Below are 22,610 nucleotides of genomic sequence, written 5' to 3'. Positions count from 1 at the left end.
CAATAAACTGGGTGTGGGTAGAAGAAAGAAAGTGAAGGACCAAGCCTTGGGAAGTCTAACACAAGGAACTCAGAGAAAAGAACCAGAACCAGCAAAAGAGAATGAGGAGAGCCAATATTATAACAGGATAAATCAAAAGGTAGAATGAGAAGGAATATGAAAACCACAACCAACCATTGAGTTTAGCGAGTCCTGAAGGCATCTATGACTTGATATGAGCATGCAACAGTATGATGGAGGTAAAAAATGACAAGAACAACTTGAGGAAATATTACATGATGTGAATTCAACTCAGTTTATATGGCTAAATCTTTAGAGCAATGTGGTTGAAATAACTGGCAAGGGGATATTTGTTTTTAGATAGAAAGATGTTTGTTTGCTTTGGAAAATGCAGAAAAGAATATGTAGGAACAATTATCTACATATTTTTGAATTCCTAAGAAGTTAAGGCAGTGACCTTAAGCTGTACTACAGAGCAATTGTGATAAAAACTGCATGGTANTGGTACAGCGACAGACATGTAGATCAATGGAATAGAATTGAAGATCCAGAAATGAATCCACACACCTATGGTCACTTGATTTTTGANAAGGGAGCTAAAACCATCCAGTGGAAAAAAGACAGCATTTTCAACAAATGGTGCTGGCACAACTGGCAGCTATCATGTAGAAGAATGAGAATTGATCCATTCTTATCTCCTTGTACAAAGCTCAAGTCTAAGTGGATCAAAGACCTCCACATAAAACCAGAGACACTGAAATTGATAGAGGAGAAAGTGGGGAAAAGCCTCAAAGATATGGGCACAGGGAAAAAATTTCTCAACAGAACACCAATGGCTTGTGCTGTAAAATCAAGAATTGACAAATGGGACCTCATAAAATTGCAAAGCCACCAACAGATTGGGAAAGGATTTTTACCAATCCTAAATCTGATAGAGGACTAATATCCAATATATACAAAGAGCTCAAGAAGCTGAACTCCAGAAATTCAAATAACGCCATTAAAAAATTGGGTACAGAGCTAAACAGAATTCTCAACTGAGGAATACCGAATGGCTGAGAAACACCTGAAAAAATGTTCAACATCCTTAGTCATCAGGGAAATGCAAATCAAAACAACCCTGAGATTCCATCTCACTCCAGTCAGAATGGCTAAGATTAAAAATTCAGGTGATAGAAGATGCTGGCAAGGATGTGGAGAAAGAGGAACACTCCTCCATTGCTGGTGGGATTGCAAGCTTGTACAACCACTCTGGAAATCAGTCTGGCGGTTCCTCAGAAAATTGGACATAGTCCTACCAGAGGACCCAGCAATACCTCTTCTGGGCATATACCCAGAAGATCTTCCAACTGGTAATAAGGACACATGCTCCACTATGTTCATAGCAGCCTTATTTATAATAGCCAGAAGCTGGAAAGAACCCAGATGTCCCTCAATAGAGGAATGGATACAGAAACTGTGGTACATTTACACAATGGAGTACTACTCAGCAATTAAAAACAATGAATTCATGAAATTCTTAGGCAAATGGATAGATCTGGAGGATATCATCCGGAGTGAGGTAACCCAATCACAAAAGAAGTCACTAAATATGCACTCACTGATAAGTGGTTATTAGCCCAGAAACAGAATAACCAAGATACATTTTGCAAAACACAAAAAAACCAAGAAGGTTGACCATTGTGTGGATACTTCATTCCCCCTTAGAATAAGGAACAAAATACCCATGAAAGGATATAGGTACAGAGACAAAATTTAGAGCTAAGATGAAAGGATGGACTATCCAGAGACTACCCCATCTGGGAATCCATCCCATCATCAGCCACGAAACCCAGATACTAATGCACATGCCAGCAAGATTCTGCTGAAGGGACCCTGATATAGCGGCCACTTGTGACACTATGCCAGTGCCTGGCAAACACAGAAGTGGATGCTCACAGTCAGCTATTGGATGGAACACAGGGCCCCCAATGGAGGAGCTAGAGAAAGTACCCAAGGAGTTGTAGGGGGCTGCAACCCTGTAGGTGCAACAACAATATGAACTAACCAGTACCTCCTGAGCTCGAGTCTCTAGCTGCATATGTAGCAGAAGATGGCCTAATCAGCCATCATTGGGAAGAGAGGCCCCTTAGTTTTGTAAACTTTATATGACCCAGCACAGGGGAAGACTAGGGCCAAGTAGTGGGAGTGGGTGGGTAGGGGAGCAGGGGCGGGGGTGGGGTATAGGGAACTTTCGGGATAGCATTTGAAATGTAAATAAAGAAAATAATAATAAATAAAAAATGGAAAAAAAAGAAGTTAAGGCAGGAATAGAATAGAAAATATGAATGAAGCTTAGGATGTTAGGAGTCTGATATTATAAAATAAAACACTGCTTTTTTTTTACACAGGATGGAGGTTTAGGAACGGTCTCAAAGGAACAGCCAGTCCACGGTGAGCAAGGAGAAAAATAAGAAGCTCCCATTGCAAACTACAGAGGAAGCAGTAGATTTGAAGGAAAGATGGTTTCCATTATACCAAAAGGTAAATGCTGTTTTTAATATGAAATGTCTCCAATAGACTTGCCTTTGAATACTTTATCTCCAACTGATGGTGCTAATTTAGGAGGTAGGGTGCTGCTAGAGGAAGTTATGTCACTCAGGGCCAGCTCTGATGTTTTGTAATGTAGCCTCACTTTCAGTTCTTTCTGATGAACACGACTCATGCTTTGCTGTCCTGCTATCCTCACCAAGATGGGCTGTATCCCTTCTGGATCTGTAAACTAAGTTAATCCCTTTCTTCCCTAAGTTCTGTAGTCTGGGTATGTTATCACAGCAACAGAGATGATATTGACACAGTAAAGATAACAAAAATTCAGAAAAGTCAGACAGTGAGACTTTGCTGATAATGAATCATGAAATGTCAAGGGCACAGAAAGATTTTCATGGTTGCCAGAGGCAGGGACAGGATTCAGGACAGAAGATACTGAATGCCAAGAGATGAGAGATGATATAAGAGTCTAAGGCTTCTCACTGTGAGGAAGAGAAGATCTTTATGGACCCAAGAAACAGAGTGGTGAGGTCATGTGTTGAAGCTGGGATGTTCAGGGCATGTGTGGATCTCCCCACTGCTGAGCTTCCATCTGGAGCTTCCTCATGGCCTTAGAGATGGAATTGACAGTGCTCAGGCTAGCTTTTCAGGAAATTCATGTGACCCTTACACACATGAATTTCTGATTAAATAACCTAAAGTTAAAAGCTTTCGCTGCCTGGAAGAAGAGTAAGCTAATTATTCATAGCAAATTTTTGATTTACTTACATCTGTGTTGCAAGAGCGGTAGCGTTTCCTTTCACCAAGGCAATATTTTCCACCTCCTGAAGGTCTGAAAAACAACATTTTTTTAATATGTGATTATAATACATATATCTATACAAAGGATACATATATTGCTTGATAAAAATATCAAAGTTTACTTTAAGAATATAAAAAATGTAACATTTTATTGATTATTAAAATAATCATGATGATAATTGTTAACAATGAGTATGGTTATTTGACATGAAATTAAGACAGTACATATAAATAATTCATATGACTTAAGAGTTATGATTTATATTCTTATAAAAATATAATTAAATTAGTATATTTAATTATCATAGTATAGCAGTACTCAGTTCAATGACATTTAAAAAACATATTTAAAAATGAAAAACCATTTAAATTGTATTCAATAAAAACTATAATCCTTTCTTTCATGTGGGAAGCAAAGAGAGAACACTTAATGACTTCCTGGGGATAGATCCAGTTCATACTAAATAATACAAAAATGTATTTTCATTTAACTTCAAGATAACATTTAAAACATCAAATTAAAAATAAGATGGCTTTGCATTATATAGTATTATATTACTTCCAATATCATGAAATTTACAATACCAAATATTTGCTTTCATAAATTAACTTTTAAAGTATTTAGAAGTAGGAAAGAATACATGCCATCATTTGAGTGTGCTATTACTGAGTAAAAACCATCTTCTTTTTTGATAGAGGTCCAGATCATTCTCTTATGTATGTGAGCCTTTTAATTTATCATAAGGATTCACATTTTCAGATACTAGTTTATAGCAGTATATGCTGAATTTAGACTTGGACTTGTTTAAGAAGGGATCAAGTATCAGTAGATTTGAAGTATATTTTGAAGACCAATGCATTGATTAATTTGAACCAACTTGGGAGAAATGGACTATGAGGTCAACACAAGACTGTGGTTATAGTGGCAGTCATGGTTGGTTTATGAATTATAAGAGGAATCTCTGTTTAGTAGGAGGGCAATAACTGCTTGAAAGTGGGAAGATGGAATTCAAAGCTATTATAAATAAAACTTTCTAGGTTAAAAAAATAGAAATAAGGCATTTGAAGAAAGCCAAGAGTCCTGTGTTAAAATGAGAACAAATAGAAAAATGAAACAAGACCATTCTTTATCCAGATGGGGGTGGGTAGAGATGTTATAACTTTATTCTTGAGTAAAGACTAGTGAGCAAAATGGTTCTTAGCCTCCGTTCTAGACACTATGGGTAGGGAGGCAGTCGCAGCCAAGGAATCTTAGGCAAGATATGAAAAAGCAGACTAAAGAAACTGTCTGTCTGTCCATTGATAAGATGGAGAAGAAATAGAGCTACCAAAGAACACTGATGGGCTGGCCTTGCCCCACAGGAACGCTGGCTGGAGAGGAGTAGTGGGAAAGGAGCAGGCTGACCTGATGGGACAGCCCTGGACAAAGTAGCTCTGGGAGAGGAGCAACAGGAGCATGTGAATGGAAACCACTTTAACACATGGGCAGGATTGTCTTCACTGTGATTTGTGATGGAAATCAATGCATTTCAACCCCTGAAGCCCTCTCATTGGTACTTTTAATAGTAATGTGGCAGTAATAATTTTATGTGACATGTGAAAACCCTTCTTTTTCCTGGGAATAATGGTAATGTAGCAAAAAAACCAGGCCTAGATTCAGCCATAATTCAGTAGTTTTCAGAGAAGGAGATCTGATTATTTCTAGCTTATCTAGACAGACAATGCATTTCTATTTTAAAGTTTGGGTTTTTTTTTTCTTTTCTTTCTATTTTAATTTTTTTCTCCCTAATTTTTACTTACACAGTAAGGGGGAAGGAAGAAAAAGAAGTCTGTGTAACAAAGATCCTCCACTTTCCTGGACCCATTGCTTATTCTGAAGACAAGCATTTGGCTTGCTAGGGAAATGTTTTTACAGATAACACGTGAAACCACAGCTTTGAATCATTTCCAACTGTGTCTTTTTGTTGGCTCCGGCTTACTTTAGCTACTTACGCTGGACTGTCACAATGTCTTAGGGATGAGGAGACACCTCCTCCGCAGGTCCTGCTGCACTCGCCCCACAGTGACCAGGAACCCCAGCCCCCATCAATGCTCTGGGGCCATGTGCCAAAAGGGACACAATCTCCCTGATAACACCACTGTAAAATTGCACAGAAAACACAGAATTAGTTTTGAGGCACATAGAGCTATGAAGAGAAGTCTGTAGACATTGTAAAAGTTAGATAATGACCAATTTTAAGCGTTAGCATTCTTGAAAATACAGAACAGGCTTTTAACTGTGTTTAGACAATGGTAAAGGTGAATGTGACTTGCAATCTTTAGCTGGGCAGATTTATAGTCTCCAACATGTACCAGTTTAGAAGCCTTGACTTTGGTGGTTTTTCTTTATTTCTCTTCCAGACTTTTAGTGTTTCTCACTTATAGAGTTAGCTATAGGCCTCAAAAATCATTTTTAGATATTGTAGTAATTCTTTGAAAAATCTTTATATTAAAATGATAACACATTATGGAAAGTTTCCCACTAAGGAGATTTTATGATGGTAATTGTTCATTCTTTAAAAAAAGGAAAGAAACCGGTTGAGGCTATAATAGTAAAAGAATGCGTTGTGGCATTTCATCCAGGAGCAGGACAGACATAATAAAAGTAATGCCAAGACACTAGGGACTGGGCACAAACACCTTATATATATTAACTAGCCATGTGGAAGGCCCCTGTACGAACATGCATGCTGGAATTCTGCTCAGCTTTCCTCTGTGCAATAAACCACACAAACTGCATCTAAGGAGAGAGCCTGGAATAATTTATCAGACAGCAGACATCACATAATCAGCTCATAAGTCTAGCACGATAAATCTTATTTGCAGTATATGGGAAAAATAAGTTTTCTTTTAATCCAAGCATTTATAGGTTTTTGTTGGTATAGTTTATAAATTATTAAACATTAACAAATTAAATGTGCTATGAAAGTGATATGTTTATATGGATAATAATAGGGAAAAGTTATATAGTTAAATAGTGTCAGCAGAATCACAAGTTGAATGTTAAATAAAATATGGGACACTTAGAAGTTAATCATATCATCATCCTAATTCTTTTTTTTTAACGTGTGCATCTTAATTTTTTTCAAAAACAATTTTTTATTAGATTATTAGATATTTTCTTCATTTACATTTCAAATGCTATCCCCAAAGTCCCCTATACCCTCCCCCCACCCTGCTCCCCAACCTACCCGCTCCTGCTAACTGGCCCTGGCATTCCCCTGAACTGGGGCATATGATCTTCGCAAGACCAAGGGTCTCTCCTCCCATTGATGGCCTACTAGGCCATCCTCTGCTACATATGCAACTAGAGAGGAGCTAGAGAAAGTACCCAAGGAGCTAAAGGGATCTGCAACCCTATAAGAAAAACAACAATATGAACTAACCAGTACCCCCCAGAGTTTGTGTCTCTAGTTGCATCATCCTAATTCTATCACCAAGTTTATTGATTTTTTTTTTTTATCTCTGAGATACACTGAATATCCTTTCACTTTCACCCTATTGCTGCAATCCTAGACAACAAGCAGTAGCAAATGGTGATTCTACCTCCATCTTTCTCTACTGGAATTTCTTTACCAAAAAGCATTAAGGTGTGACTTGTAAAGGCATAGCAATACATGCTGCCATTATTTTGCTTAAAAGACTTCAGTGTTTTCCCATATCCCTTCTCCCTAGATTTGCTGATAGAATACTTATATCCTCTGTAGCCTCCTCTCCTTTGTATTAAAGCAGCAAGCATACAGGCTTTTCTTTCTTCCTTTTCCTTCTCTCCCCATCTGTCCCCTTCTCTCCCCTCCCTTTCTTTCTTTCCCCTCCCTTCCCTCACCTCCCTCCCTCCTTCTTTTCCTTCCTTGTTCTACACTTGCTCCCTCAGAACATTTTCTCATCCTTCAGGTAGTATTCTCCTAGTCCTTTTTATTAATTAATTACCCATTCAAGATAGGTTCTTGCTATAGTCCAGGATGACCTTGGAAACTAATGATTGAGTCTCCTAGGGCTGGGTACCATCACAGCCAGTTCTCTACACAGAAATCTTCTCATTATTTAGTCACAGATCAAGGATCATTTCCACCAACAGCCTTTTCCAGGACTACTCTTATTCAGATGAGGCACCTCACCACACTTTCTTGCTCCAGTGTCTTCCTTTCCATTATGGAGCCATGCTTATGTCCTCCATTTCAATTCTCTTCCTATATGAAACCATTTAATTATCTTATGAATGTCTTCTTTGTTCGCTCCCCTACTTAGAATACAAAAACCTTGAGAATATCACATTGATTTTGTTAATTTGTAAAATTCTGTTCCTCAGACTAGCCATATTTTAAGGATGTCACAGAAACATGTAGCAACATATTAGAAGAGGTGAAGAACCTTTCCAAGATCACAGGTACCCTGTTAAAATGAAGATTTCCTCCAGTACTATTTGGTATCTAGTATACATACAGAAATCATTACATGAATTATTATAGATAAATTGTTGGATTCTGTGTCACATTTTAGTCACTATAAATCAGAAAAGATCTAGAAAAGATTAAGGAAGACAAACTCATATTTGTTTCCTTGTCATTTCAGACTTCCTTGAGAATAAATATGATCTCTAGAGAAATATTTTACTGTTTATAGCTTTGTTGGGATAAAAGAATACTGAGGGCCATAGAAATACTAAAAGACATAGTTTAAAAAGTATTTAACAATTATTGCTGTTTATATTCACAAAATATTGGGCAGGGAGAGAATCACACAAGTCATCTTGCTTTCCTTTTAAACTTTATTTTGGGCTAGAGTAGAAGGGGTAGAACAGATGCTTGGCATCCAAAGATCTAAGCATTCAATCCCCAGCATATACATAATTTTTAATTAGCTCACAAAAATTGATTTTTCATTTTAATGTTTTCATATAATGGCAAAGAACCATGCATATATACATATATATTTATATAATTATATTCTGTTCTTATTTGACCCCAGCTTTCCCACGTCCTCCTCTTCCCCACAAATAGTTTATCTTCCTTCTTGCATGACCTATTTTTTATTATCCTCTCTTGGTTCTCATCCCAAACTTTACATAAATAAACTTCTTAAAGCAAAAAATAGATCTTACAAAATGCTGCTCAAATTTTATCACTTTTGGGAGCCTTTGGAGATTTGAGTGTTTTAGAAACAGGACCTCATGTAGAAGAGAGTAGCCCTGAATTTGCTGTACAGCCAAGGTTTACTTTGACCTTCAGATCCTCCACACCTAGCTTTCTCATTATTACTTAATGCTACACAATCATAGCATGTAATAAACAGTTTTCTAGAAGGCATTTAATGTATAAATTATGTTTTTATAGTTATACAATGGGGTAATAAAAACAATAATAATAGAAAGCCAAATAACAAGAAAGAATGGTAAAATGATCTCAGTAACAGTATAAATATCAGATACCCCATATCTAACAAGAAGATAACTAGTCTCCAAGTAGATAACTAGTTAACTCACATAACTAGCTTACAAGCTACCAACTTCAACATGAGGAGGAAGCTTTATATTACTACTGTCAGTTCTCATTCTAGCAATGTTTTAGGCTCAAGAGCAATTCACCTGATTTCTTTTGTTTCCTTAACTTTAAAATGGCAACTAATTTTTAGTTCTTGACTCCAATATAGACAGAATAAGAAAACATTACAAATTAGTTCAATGCAAGACATATATTAAAAGAAATTAAAATCTACCAAGCAACTTGTTTGATTTTGACCTTCCTCAGGTATATTCCTTTGCACCCTGTTTTATTTCTTCCTACTTTGTTCTGATCTTTTTTGCAGTTATTGCTACTTCTCTCTATCATTAGTGAATATCTTAATGAAGTATATTATTTTTTAAAAAGTTATCTAATTGAACAACTGGGGTTTTATAGATACCCACCTGAGACTTCAAGTGAATGAAATAATAGTTCCATTAATCAATATGAAAGATTTCAGTATATGTAAATTATGCATAGAATAATTAGATTATACCAAGCAAAGCAACGTGAAGTCTATAGACCCAATATGAATATAAAAATGAAGATTTTGAGTGTTCTATTATGCTTTTATTCTTTATCACAAAATTGTCAAACAAAAACTCTACTTTCACAAGGGTGAATTAATTTCATTTTAAAGTATTAAAGCTAGCTATATAGATATAATCCACCTTCTAATCTTGACTCTCAAAGGTCATATCCAAACTAGTAATCTTGGATGGCTCTAACTAATAATCTTGTTACTACAGACCCAATTATCTAGGTAAGTTATATATTTCTTCTTCCTTTGGCTAATTTAGGTGTAGTTAACAAAATTCTAAAGCTGAGATAAATGAAACTTCATGTGTCCAAAACAAATCTCATATTGGTTTTTCTTAATTTTCACATTTCTTTTAAATTAAATGAATATTCTTAAAGCATTATCCAGAAAGCAGTGATTCTTTTAAACATTTTCTTTATAAGCAGTCCTAATTAATAAACAAAATCACTTATTGAATTACTACATTGTTTAAGTGTATAATTCTCATTTGTTAATGAGTTTTTGTATTTTTGGGCTTATTGAGACAACATACTCTGTAGCCACGCAGGACTAGAATTAACTTTGTAGCTCAGCCTGGTCTGGAATTCATGATAGTCTTCCTGCCTCTGTCTTCTAAGATATAGATATATGTAAGATATCTTAAGATATAGCTATATTTATATCTTAAGATATAGATATATCTATTATAGCTATGAATCACAACGCTTGGGAATGGTTTTCTTTTTGCCTAGAACAATTTTTTAATTATTTACTATCTTGTTATAAACGAACTAGATCAAATTAGCATATGCAATAAGATAATTCTAAAGAAATCTTCGAATTTTAAAAGAACTGATATTGGTGATTTAATCCAGAGTAGTTTCAAATCAGAAGAGCAGAGGGCTGGAGCACCACTAAAAGTCCAGTGTTCCCAATGAGCAGTTGTGTGGCTGTTTAGGCTACATTTCAGCCCAAATTCCCAATCAGAACTTGTCATTCACACTCTTCACACTTCTAGGGCATTTGTAAGAACGATTATGTCCTCATACTGTGTGTTTATTTGGTATCCAATAAAAACATATTCTATTCTACCCTAGGTGAATTAAGAATACGGCTGCAAATGCACTGCTATATATCCAGTGCTTAAAAGGCATGTAATAATCTCTTCCCAATCCAGCCCTATGCTTCCATGCAAAGAAATTAGGGATTAATGTCACTTATATGTAAACCCAAATGCTGGCCTATATCTCTAATTGAATCTTATAGAATCATTAAATGAATCTTCTGGCAATGAAACAAATATTTGAAACTTTCTTTGTGGTTATGAACAGGGATTATAAGGATTGGGTTTTGATTATCCTTAATATCCTGTTCAGTAACAATGCCAACACTACTACTGAAATTCATACAATATAAATCCTTATTTACTATTTCATCAAATACAGTATCCCTAATTCCTACCCAAGGGGCTATGGTTAATGCTATATCCAAGTAAAGTTCTTTGGCTGAAAGTTGTATAGATTGATTTGTAGGAGACTGACCCATGGACATGGAGTACCAGCACACCGTTTGGACTCATCAGATTCCCTCCTTTTAATGCTACTGTCCCTGAGCACATCCATTCAGACCATATGGTTCTTATTCAGTTTGTGAATGGCTTATTCAGGCAAACATCCAATGACTGTAATAGCAATGTCAGACCCCCCAGGACTCACACAAAGATCAGTTTTTAATTTTTTGGCCATATTTCTTATTCCATCTGCTAAATGTGCATGGAACAGTTGTGGAACATTTGTGGAACCGTGCCTCCGGGCAAGCATCCCACAACTTTTGCAGCCAGAGTTTGACGAGATCATCATGGATCCAATCCCCTGGCTATGTCTATGCTATCACTCAAGTGAAATTTCTAACTCCTCCCTTTTAAAAAAAATTTATTCAGACAACTATCAACAGCTTTGGCTATATCTACTGGCTTGGATGGCTAGATTGGGTATAGGTTACTTCTTATTCTTTTTGATGAGAGTAGTTTTGAAACTCAAGGTTAAGATCATAATTTGTGGATACTCCATTTGCATCTCTAAAGCCATTTGTATGCCGTGTGGCATCTCCTGCTACTGGTTTACAAGGTTTAAGCCTGGCACAAAATGATGCCAAGCAATGGTATTGAGAAAGCCTGTTTAAAAAGCTCACTCCCATGTAAATCTCTCATTCCATTATCACATCAAGTATGTAACAATTGGTTTGCTCTTCTATTAAGGTTCCCATTCTTTTATCAATTTTCATGTAAGCACATATTAGCTCAGTATTCTGCCTACATTGACTTTTTGCTGTGATTTCTTACCAAACAATTAACTGCTACATGTTGATAAACAAGGAATTCATTTACTGGAGAAAATTAAATTGCTATTGCCTACCTCATGTAATACTTAATTTCTATAGCAATGAAATATTGCTGTTTTTCAATACACACAAATCAGAAGAAGAATTAAAATAGAAGGATTTCAGCTATGGACTAGAAAGGCCCATACTGGAGCATCAGATACTGTATGAAATTGTTGTGTATTGTTGGGTTCTTCAGGCTTTCATCTGTAAAATAATGTTAAAACAGTATCTTCTTCCTTGAGCTTTGTCAATAGAGAAATGGAGAGATGTATCTGACATAGTAAAAGTACTTTTAAAATAGTATCATTGCCATCGGTATTATTGGGAATGTCACCTATATTTACATGACTAGATTAAACTAACAACAAGGTTGATCAGATCAATTGAAATTTCCACTTTAATTTTGTCACCAGGACTAAGAACAGTTTTTCATTTTTTCATTCAAAATTCTGAATCCTGAGTTCTCATTTAATTTCCAAATAAACATTTAAATTTCAAATAAAAGCTCTAAGTCTAAAATCTGTGTTTAGTAACAGTAAACACATATCACTGTTAATAACAAAAAAATTATAGAAATAAATAGTAAATATAGTCAATGAGTTAAAAAAGAACTCAGCCTACTCATCTTCCCCCCTTTTTTATTTAAAATGCAGGTTAATTTAGTTCTCTAAAGTCTTTTTTTAAAAAAAAAAATCAAATTTTGTGTGTTCGCATGTGTGTGCACATGCACACATGATGTCCTCCTATTGTACTAGGACTTCATACATGCCAAGTAAAATATTATTTCTCTAAGCTATCCTCAACAATCACTCACATTTAAAGTTTATATTGAATACAATGTGGAAATCAGCACAGCAACATTGATCTGCAGTGGAGGTTTAACTGTGTGATAGGCAATTGCTTTCTTTTAAATATAATCCATTAAATGCCTTTAGTGACGTATGATAAACTAGAAAGCTACCGACAAACCAATCTGATGCTCCCTTTTAAATGCATGGAAGACTTTCAGATTCCTCACCCCAAATAACCTTTATTTTGGTGACTACCGAGTGTAATGTTATATAGTCCTCTTTTTAATTTTTTTTTAAAGGCAGGTCTTTATACATCCTAGTCTGCCCTCAAAANTACTATGTAGCCAAAGCTGGTCTTGAATTTCTGATCCCCCTGCCACCACCAAGTGGTGGGACTATAGGCACCTACTACCAAGTCAAGCTCTTAACATTTATTAAAATTCTTTAAAAAAAAAAAAATAAAGTTTATATTGAATAGTCTCACTAAACTTCCCAGGCTAGCTTAGAACCCACAGTTCACAAATAATGGCAATTACTGCCACATGCCCTCATCACACTTCATAAATTCATTCTTGTTGACACTTTGAACTAAATCGTTTTTCTGTATATTGTTCCTCTAGGTAGGAATCTGCATTGGGTTTTTCCCACCCTCAGGTTCATTCACTTTAAGGTTTGTTAGTACCATTCCTAAAACTATCCATCATCCATGCTTCTGAGAAAATGACCAAGATGTGCTTTATATATTAGCTTTAGAGGATGACATCCACTATATTGACCCTACGATAGTACACTGTTGTGTTGTGAATAAAATTGACATCTTAATTCACAACCATTACTGTACTTGTAAGGTTCCTAAGTAGATTTCATGGAGTCCAGGTTATTCTGTGGAGGTATGTCTGGTCTGGGAGCTAGTAAGGTCTAGGAAGACAAAATAAGGCCCAGTATGGAGCTGTTGAAACCAGAACCATCCTCATTTCAAATGAATTTATTAAAAATTATGCAGGCTTCATTTGAAAAAAGGGGATCTGAAAGTCTACTAAATTAAGAATATAAGCCTTAGCCAAGTGGTGGTGACACACACCTTTAATCCCAGCACTTGGGAAGCAGAGGCAGGCAGATCTTTTGAGTTCAAGGCCAGCCTCATATACAGAGCTAGTTCCAAAACAGTCAAAGCTACACAGAGAAACAGTGTCTTGAAAAACAAAACACAATGTAAGCCATTAAGAAGGAAATATATATCTGCCCTATTTTATTCACATTGTTTTATCAATGCTTATTTTAATTCATGTTTAAGAATAATTCTGACTCTATTTATTTAAATAACTTAAATCCAGTATTGTGCCCTTGTAAATGTTTTCTGAGCATCCTCCAAATTTGTAATTTCTAAGAGATATTCAGTCTTCATCACGTATATGCATATAGTTTTATGATGTGATAGTAAAAGGCCTGCTATCAAGCACAGCACACACACACACACACACACACACACACACACACACACACAAATACTAAAATGTGTTTAAGTGATTAGTGACCTTGAGCCATGTATATTCAAATAACTACTCATAGTATAATTACTCATATCTGAAGATTACATAACTTTTAGAATGTCCATCAGAAGGAGATGTTTACTCATTGACTCTTTCTGTAGTGCTGGGAGTCAAACCCAAGTCCTTATGAACACTAGGCAAGTATTCTATCTTTGAGTTACATCTTTAGGTCATGAATATTTAAAGACAAATATTTTTCTGCTTAAAAAATGAAGTAAAAGAAAAATGCATCAAGTCTATTGATAGTGCTATTCGAGGAGAAGAGAAACTGTTATTCAGGCCAGACCGTGAAAAGAACAGTCAATCAGTGAATGGCTAATAAAGCAACAGATCCCCATTGCGGCTTCCTCCTTCACTTGTACATTTCTTTGCAGATGGATGTAAATTGCTACTTGTCCTTGACAAGGACTGGCAGTCCAAAATAAACCTAGACTGTTGTTTCAAGAATGTGGTTCCTAATATTTTCTATTACTTCAGTGAAAGAAAAAAGCAAAAGAAAGAATTTTTGTAGTGTATGAAGGTCTCTGTATTTTTATTGGCTACTTACAAATTTTGGGAAAAAAAAATCCCTAATCCTTTAAAAACGGCCTTACCAATTCTTATATTTAGCATAATTTACCAACATTTCCAAACCCAGCATGGAAAAGCCATCAACATGGCACTAGGTCATGGGTCCTGAATGAAGCCGTCAGCAAGAATTAATAAACTGTGACAGCTGCCCAAAAACTTTCATTCTTTTTATTTAAGTATCCCACTGCAAGCTGAAATTCAGTGTGATCTTTGTTGAAAGTAGCCAAGCTCACATGGAAGAAAGCAGAACAGAGAAGAGATGACAAGTATTAGTTATAAATTCACTCCATAGAATAAATTCTAGAATTTATGTATATAACAATTCCAGAGAATGTTTGTAACAGGATATAACTATTTTTTCTGTTTGAGCAGGTTTTTTTTTCCTGTGGTGCAGAAGATTGAGCCCAGACCTTTATACATTTTAGGAAAGTGCTCAGCATTTCAGTTATATCCCCAGCCCTGCATAAACAATCCTTAGAGAAGATTTTTTTTTTGTCATACTAATATAAAATAATATTATCTAGCCATAATTTCCATGTCCAATAAAGTGTTTTGTTTTATTTTATTATTATTTTTATATGAAACTGACACAGAAAAGTTAACTCCTTCTATTTCGTAAGTAAGGCACACTTGTAGATATAAAGATAGGACGACTACCACCTGACTAGAAATACATTATTTCAAAGTACATCTTAAATGATACAGATTTCCAGTGTGTAGACATCAGCACTGGAAACTGAACAGTTAACAAATCACTTGTACTTACCCCCTTCTCAATATTCCCAGTCTGACACAGTGTCCCCTCAGCAGCTGGAATACTGTTGGTGACACAGCGGTTGCTTTTGCTGAGGCACCAGAGCTCTCTACACACTTCCTAGGAAAGAAGGCAAAAGCAAGTTGATCAGGGATAGAGGGTAGACACATATGTACTTCTCGTATAGAACACACAGCTATTCAGCATCACTTGCTGCTGTTTAAAAGAGGATGAAAGATGATATTGTCTCAGAGGGTCAGTTTTTCATGTAGCAGGACCACTTAAACTTAAATCTAATCTTGATTAAGTAGATAAAATAAATCTTATTATTTAATACTAATGAGAATCTTTTCATAAATGTATACAGATATGTCATTAATATGGGAGAATAAGAAAAAAGAATATAGAGAATTTTTATGAGTAAAAATGTATAATAGTACAAACAACAATTACTAACAAAGCATTACCAGGTAAATAATTCCTTACACAACATTCAAATAAAATTTATTTTTTAAAACCTGGTAGGAGGGGAGAGAGGCAGAGATGGACAGATATACTGTAGAGTAGGTAAGAATTTAACATATAAATGTAAAGAAATATAAATACATTTTGGAGTCACTTTATAATCTAAAATCTAACTCTGTACGTCTAAGAATTATCTAGAAATGTTACTTTCAGCTTATAATAATGACAGGTAATGTTCATAAATTACTGCTGATTATGACATTTTAGGTATGTGCAGCCACCTTATCTCCTTCCCTATTAGTTTCCAGTTGACCAACTCAACAGAATTATGAAACTTTGCTAATACTGACACTATAAAATATTATGTAAGTTATAAGATTCTAAACTATGTCTAAATAATATGCCTCTGTAAACTGTTTTCAATAATATACAATAAAAATACAGATAAACTAATATATAGCACTTAATCCTTTCACCTTTATGTCTCAAGTGATGTTTTAACTCTCTGGAGACAAAGAAATCATGCGACATAGACAGAATTGAGACATAAAGCAGTAGAATATAGAAACTGATGACTGTACAAATGGAAATGCCAACAGCATACTTTAGCACATTCCTGGAATTCTTTTGGATTTCTAATAGGGTTGACATCTATCAATCAGGAGGTTAAATACAATATATATTAGGCTTCAAAATGCTTTAAAATTGTGAGCTAGAGAAATGGCTCAGCAGTTAACAGCATGGGCTGCTCTTGCAAAAGACCTGAGTTTGGTTCTCAGCACCCTCGTGGTAGCTCACACTCATCTGGAACTACAGTTCTGGGGAATCCAATACCCTCTGACCTTCAAGGGCACCAGGCATGCATATGGTACACAGACATACAAGCATCAAAACACTCATACACACAAAATAGAAACTAATTTTACAAACTTTAAATATACTTAATAATTGTAACTTCTATTTAGAAACTAGTGAGTTAAAATGAAAATATTAAAAGAACATCCTTATTAAATATTACATATTCTGATATTAGAAGAGATAATATCAACCTAAAATGATCCTTTTATAATGAAACTAAATAAATATACTCCATTGTTCTTCTTACAATGTATCTTTCAGTTCATTCTTTCAGTTTAATATTTTCAAAACAATATGACTGCTACTATTTAAAGATTTTACAATACTAACCCATATGTAAAAAGGCTATACAAATTCAAACAAGTTCACAAAGACATATTTAATAGAAAAATGTATTTAAAATTTGAAAAAATGAATTTATCTCTAAACAAGAGTTTTAAAATCCTATTCTTTTTGTTAGGTATAAGTCTTCAGACAAAGGTAAAAGAAGCCTAAAATGTACTTTATACATAATCATACAATGAGAATTCTACAATTGAAAAAGACAATATTCAGAGCATCCATTAGTAAAACATACAGTTTACTTGTATTATAGAAATGCTACTTTCTAAAAGCTCCTTTAGAAAAAAACCTCGACTCTAAGTGGTAGATGACTGAGGTCCTTTTTCTCACAGTTGTAATATGACAGCTGACAATACAGCCCCTCAGTGTTTGGGGGACAGACTTCTGCACCTCTTAGGAGCTTGTTCCTTAGTGGCTTTCTGAAGATTGACATTTTGCTAGGGAATTAACTTATCACACAATACTACATGAAACAAAGGGCTACAAATCAACACTGGAAAATACAGTTGAACTGTTAAAGTAGTCATAGAGACCACCAAACACTTTCACAACAGAATTCACAATTGGCATTTAATCTTGAATAAGAAAGAATTAGATACTGAATTTAGGAAGATAATGTCAACACAGAAAAAAAAACTTCATTTCAGACCAAATAAGAAGTTCTAGAATGCTGGGAATATATTTCGATAGACCAGCTTCCTTGCATATGAATATTGATTACCGAATAAACTCTTTCATGAAAGTTTCAAGCTGTGGTGAAGTAAACTTCAGGTTGAAAGTTTTGTACCTCTTGAGAAATCTCTATAAAACATAGATCACACTGGTCAAATTGTCTTTTCCTGAATGAAATAGTGGTAGGTACAGCTAGTTGATGGGAATAATGTTTGTTTCCTAGCTTATTTCTCGAGCAACATTTTTCTTGCATGTGTTCTTTATTCCTGACAGAAGTTCTAGTTTGACATGATCAATTTCATTACTTCTCTAGTTGAATACATCCTTGTCTCTGTGCTAGGGCTTCCTCTAGTATCTGAAGTTTCAGAAGACTTGGGAAAATTCGGTATTCTGCTGGTCCGCAAGTTTAAAGAAGAGGAAATAAAAATCAACAGCTCTTTGAAGAGACATTTCTGTTAAGAAACAGTGAATGAGAGTGAACTTTGAGATAGAATCTTTAATTTCATGGTATCAGCTACAATCTGGAGGAATATAGCCTGGTAATAAAAAGAGTGACAGCGACATCCTCTTTCCATTTGCAAATATTTATTGAGAATCTACCACACATCAGATATAATGATAGCATAATGAACAAATACTTTCATGTAAAATCACAGGGATCAGGGAAACTTGTTCTTTTAAATTCTCTGATGAAACTAAAGAAACAATATCAATACAGACCATATTTGTCATGACAATCTATTATATATATGTATATATATATATATATATATATATATATATATATATATATATATATACACACATATATATACCACCGCATAATTGGTGCTCACAGACACCAGAAAAGTGTATCAGATCATAAGAAACTAGTTACAGAGAGTTGTGAGCCTCTGTGTAGGTGCTGGGGATAAAATCTGGGTCTTATGCAAGAGCCGCCAGCTCCTTAACTGAGCAATCTCTCCAGTCCTGACATCACATTTTCCCCCATTTCATTTCATTTCATTTCATTTCATTTCATTTCATTTCAATTTATTTATTTATTTATTTATTTATTTATTTATTTATTTATTTATTTATTTATTGGTTTTTCGAGTCAGGGTTTCTCTGTATAACCAGCCCTGGCTGTCCTGGAATTCACTTTGTAGAACAGGCTGGCCTCAAACTCAGAAATCCACCTGCCTCTGCCTCCCGAGTCCTGGGATTAAAGGTGTGAGCCACCACGCCCCGCTCTTTCCCCCAATTTTAATGGCTCATAATCATTTCTTAGGTTTTGTTCTTTTTTCCTTTGTCAAAGTTAACTTGAGATTGTAATGCAAAAGGCAGAATACATATGTTTAAAGCATGCTTTTCAAACTGTTCCTATAACTAAAACTAAAAGTTGGCGATCATATTCTGCCAATTTGGGGACAGAAAATTTTCTTGCCTCCTAAAAATTTGTCCAACACCCACTATCCAAAATGTGTTGGTTAATGTTGATTTAGATGGATCTATGTTCTATGTTCTTGCCAGTGATGTGAATCCAATTTCTTTTTTGACATAGATCCATTAGTAATTAATTAAGCAAAGAATTCTTTTCCCTATTTCTCTGAGCATATACTTAATTTATCCTCATTTTAATTGAATATACAATTCTAAACTGATATTACTCTTACCATAGCATTTGAAGATGTTATGATCACTTGTAAATCTAATGCTATAAATGCTTTCAAGAATTTGAAGGTTTATTTTAGTGCTGTTTCTTTGCCCTATCTGTTGTTTTTATTTTTAATCTACTTAAGATTCATGCTCTGATAATTTCTACTTTTCTCTGATTCTGGTCCTTTAACATACATCTGTCTTACCCTTCTCTACGCCTATTCAGCATAAATTAAATCTCTTTTTAAATACATGTCTTTTACCTATCTGTCAGTGTTTTCTTATCTTATCTCTGTAGACAATGACGGCTGGCTTCATGTTCACTATTTGCTTGTGCTATTTGTTAGCCACAGTCAGGCTGTCTTCAGTGATCACATTTTTGGTCTTTCCTCATGCTATAACTTTTGAGTTAGAGAAGCACTTTTGTCAAGTGCTTTTGTTTCTGTCACTATTTTGAGGTTTTCATTCCATCAGCTTTTAAGTTGATTTATTTGCTTTGTAATAGGTACCTGATAAAAATTTTTGCTTTATTCTCTTGTGAGGTACAAATTAGTGCTCCAATTTCTTTTTTTAAAATCATTTTATTAGACATTTTCTTCATTACATTTCAAATGCTATCCCGAATGTCCCCTATACCCTCCCCTAACCATGCTCCCCTACCCACATACTCCCACTTCTTGACCCTGGCGTTACCCTGTATGGGGCATATAAAGTTTGCAAGACCAAGGGGCCTCTCTTCCCAACGATGGCTGACTAGGCCAGCTTCTGCTATATATACAGCTAGAGACACAAGCTCTGGAGGTACTGATTAGTTCATATTGTTGTTTCACCTATAGGGTTGCAGACCCTTTCAGTTCCTTGGGTAATTTCTCTAGCTCCTCCATTGGGGTTTCTGTGTTCTATCCTATAGATGACTGTAGGCATCCACTTCTATATTTGCCAGGCACTGGCATAGCCTCACAAGAGCTAGCCACTGATTTGTTTGACTTAATTTTATATGCAGCTACTGCACTGAAGCTGTTTATCAGGTTTAGGAGTTCTCTGGTGGAAGTTTTAGGGTCACTTATACATACTATCATATTACCTGTAAATAGTGATATTTTGACTTCTTCCTTTCCAATTTGTATTCCTTTGATCTCCTTTTGTTGTCTAATTGCTCTGGCTAGGACTTCAAGTACAGTATTGAATAGGTAGGGAGAGAGTGGGCAGCCTTGTCTAATCCCTGATTTTAGTGGGATTGCTTCAAGTTTCTCTCCATTTACTTTGATGTTGGCTACTTGTTTGCTGTATATTGCTTTTATTATGTTTAGGTATAGGCCTTGAATTACTGATCTTTCCAAGACTTTTATCATGAAGGGGTGTTGAATTTTGTCAAATGCTCTCTCAGCATCTAAGGAGATGATCGTGTGATTTTTGTCTTTGAGTTTGTTTATATAGTGGATTACGTTGATGGATTTCATCCCTGCATTCCTGGGATGAAGCCTACTTGGTCATGATGGATGATCGTTTTGATGTGTTCTTGGATTCTGTTTGAGAGGATTTTATTGAGTATTTTTGCATAAATATTCATAAGGGAAATTGGTCTGAAGTTCTCTTTGTTTGTTGGATCTTTGTATGGTTTAGGTATCAGAAAATGAATCCACAACATACCCAAACTTATGGGACACAATGAAAACAGTCTTAAGAGGGAAACTCATAGCTCTGAGTGCTGCCAAAAAGAAACTAGAGAGAGAATACACTAGCAGTCTGACAGCACACCTAGAAGCTCTAGAACGAAAGGAAGCAAATTCACCCAAGAGGAGTAGACGGCAGGAAATAATCAAACTTAGGGCCGAAATCAACCAAGTGGAAACAAAAAGAACTAAACCCTTAGCCAGACTAACTAGAGGGCACAGGGACAGTATCCTAATTAACAAAATCAGAAATAAAAAAGGAGACATAACAACAGATCCTGAGGAAATCCAAAACATCATCAGATCCTACTATAAAGGGCTATACTCAACAAAACTGGAAAACCCGAATGAAATGAACAACTTCCTAGACAGATACTAGGTACCAAAGTTAAATCAGGATCAGATTAACAATTTTAAGAGTCCCATTTCCCCTAAGGAAATAGAAGCANTCATTAATAGTCTCCCAACCAAAAAAAGCCCAGGACCAGATGGGTTTAGTGCATAGTTCTACCAGACCTTCAAAGACCTAATTCCAACTCTCCTCAAACTATTCCACAAAATAGAAACACAAGTTACTCTACCCAATTCATTCTATGAAGCTCCAATTTCTCAAAGTAAATTATTTTTCACCCAGAAATATATTAGCTAACTAAATCCCTGCTGGCGCTTCCCCCAGAATCCCAATCTACTAGTGCTTCGTTATCTAAATCATACAGCTCATTGCACTTCCTTCCTCAGAGGTAGGTCTGTAAGGGCATTTGCATGCAATAGAGATCACTTTAATAAAAACTGAGATTGAAACCCATTTGTCTACCTGTATTTTAAAAATTAACATGAAACAGGCAATAATCTGGTTAGTGCCCATTCCACAGCCCTATTGCAGTGAACTCAATAAACTTATTTTTAAAAAATTAATATAAAAGTTGTATCTTTCCCATGTTTCTTCACCTGGCCTCATTAGTTCAATAGAATCTGTGTTTTAGAAATGAAGCTACCAACTCATTTACTATGACCAATAAAGAAAGATCTCCTATAGAATGTCTCATGATTCCTCTACAATTATGAGGAATTAATTGTCCACTTTGGGAGAAACTTTAACCTTTTGCTATGTTGGGTCATTGGTAGTAATTGCACAACAGTCTTGGTATCAACATTACACTATCAGTAGCATTATCAACATCTGTTTGCAACACCATCAATATATGTTTACAAAAAAAAAGCTGGTCAATGAAGGGAGCAAAGTCCCAAAGCGGTCAAGAAGAGCATAAGCAAAAGGAAATTGAAAACACTAACCCTATAGCCTAATTTAAGTCTGGGGATTTAAACAAACAAACAAACAAACAAAAAAGGATAAGAAGACATGCTCACTTAGTACTTGAAGAGAATAACCGCATTAAGTAGGTAATTTAAATAAAGTGGATTCTAGCAAGGGAATAAAACAAATAAAAGTGATTTAGAAATTCTAGTTAAATAACCACTAATTTGAAGGTATTTTTAAAAGAAAATGAAATAGTTATAAAAAAAA

General features: G+C 35.2%; 1 protein-coding gene across 2 annotated transcripts in view; it reads right to left on the bottom strand.

Moving 5' to 3' along the window:
• Positions 1–22,610, bottom strand: part of Adamts6 (ADAM metallopeptidase with thrombospondin type 1 motif 6) — a 219,101-nt gene that overhangs the window by 94,444 nt on the left and 102,047 nt on the right. For both annotated transcript variants that reach the window (XM_029544066.1, XM_029544065.1), the window contains 3 exons: positions 15,450–15,557; positions 5,323–5,468; positions 3,298–3,361 (listed from right to left, as the gene is read on the bottom strand). In XM_029544066.1, the coding sequence (XP_029399926.1) occupies positions 3,298–3,361; positions 5,323–5,468; positions 15,450–15,557 (318 nt within the window). The remainder of the gene's footprint in view (positions 1–3,297; positions 3,362–5,322; positions 5,469–15,449; positions 15,558–22,610) is intronic.

The sequence above is a fragment of the Mus pahari genome, chromosome 11 (assembly GCF_900095145.1).
Source record: "Mus pahari chromosome 11, PAHARI_EIJ_v1.1, whole genome shotgun sequence".
In the NCBI taxonomy this organism is placed as follows: domain Eukaryota; kingdom Metazoa; phylum Chordata; class Mammalia; order Rodentia; family Muridae; genus Mus; species Mus pahari.
The sequence above is the reverse complement of the archived record's forward strand: the minus strand, read 5'-3'. Positions and strand labels throughout refer to the sequence as shown.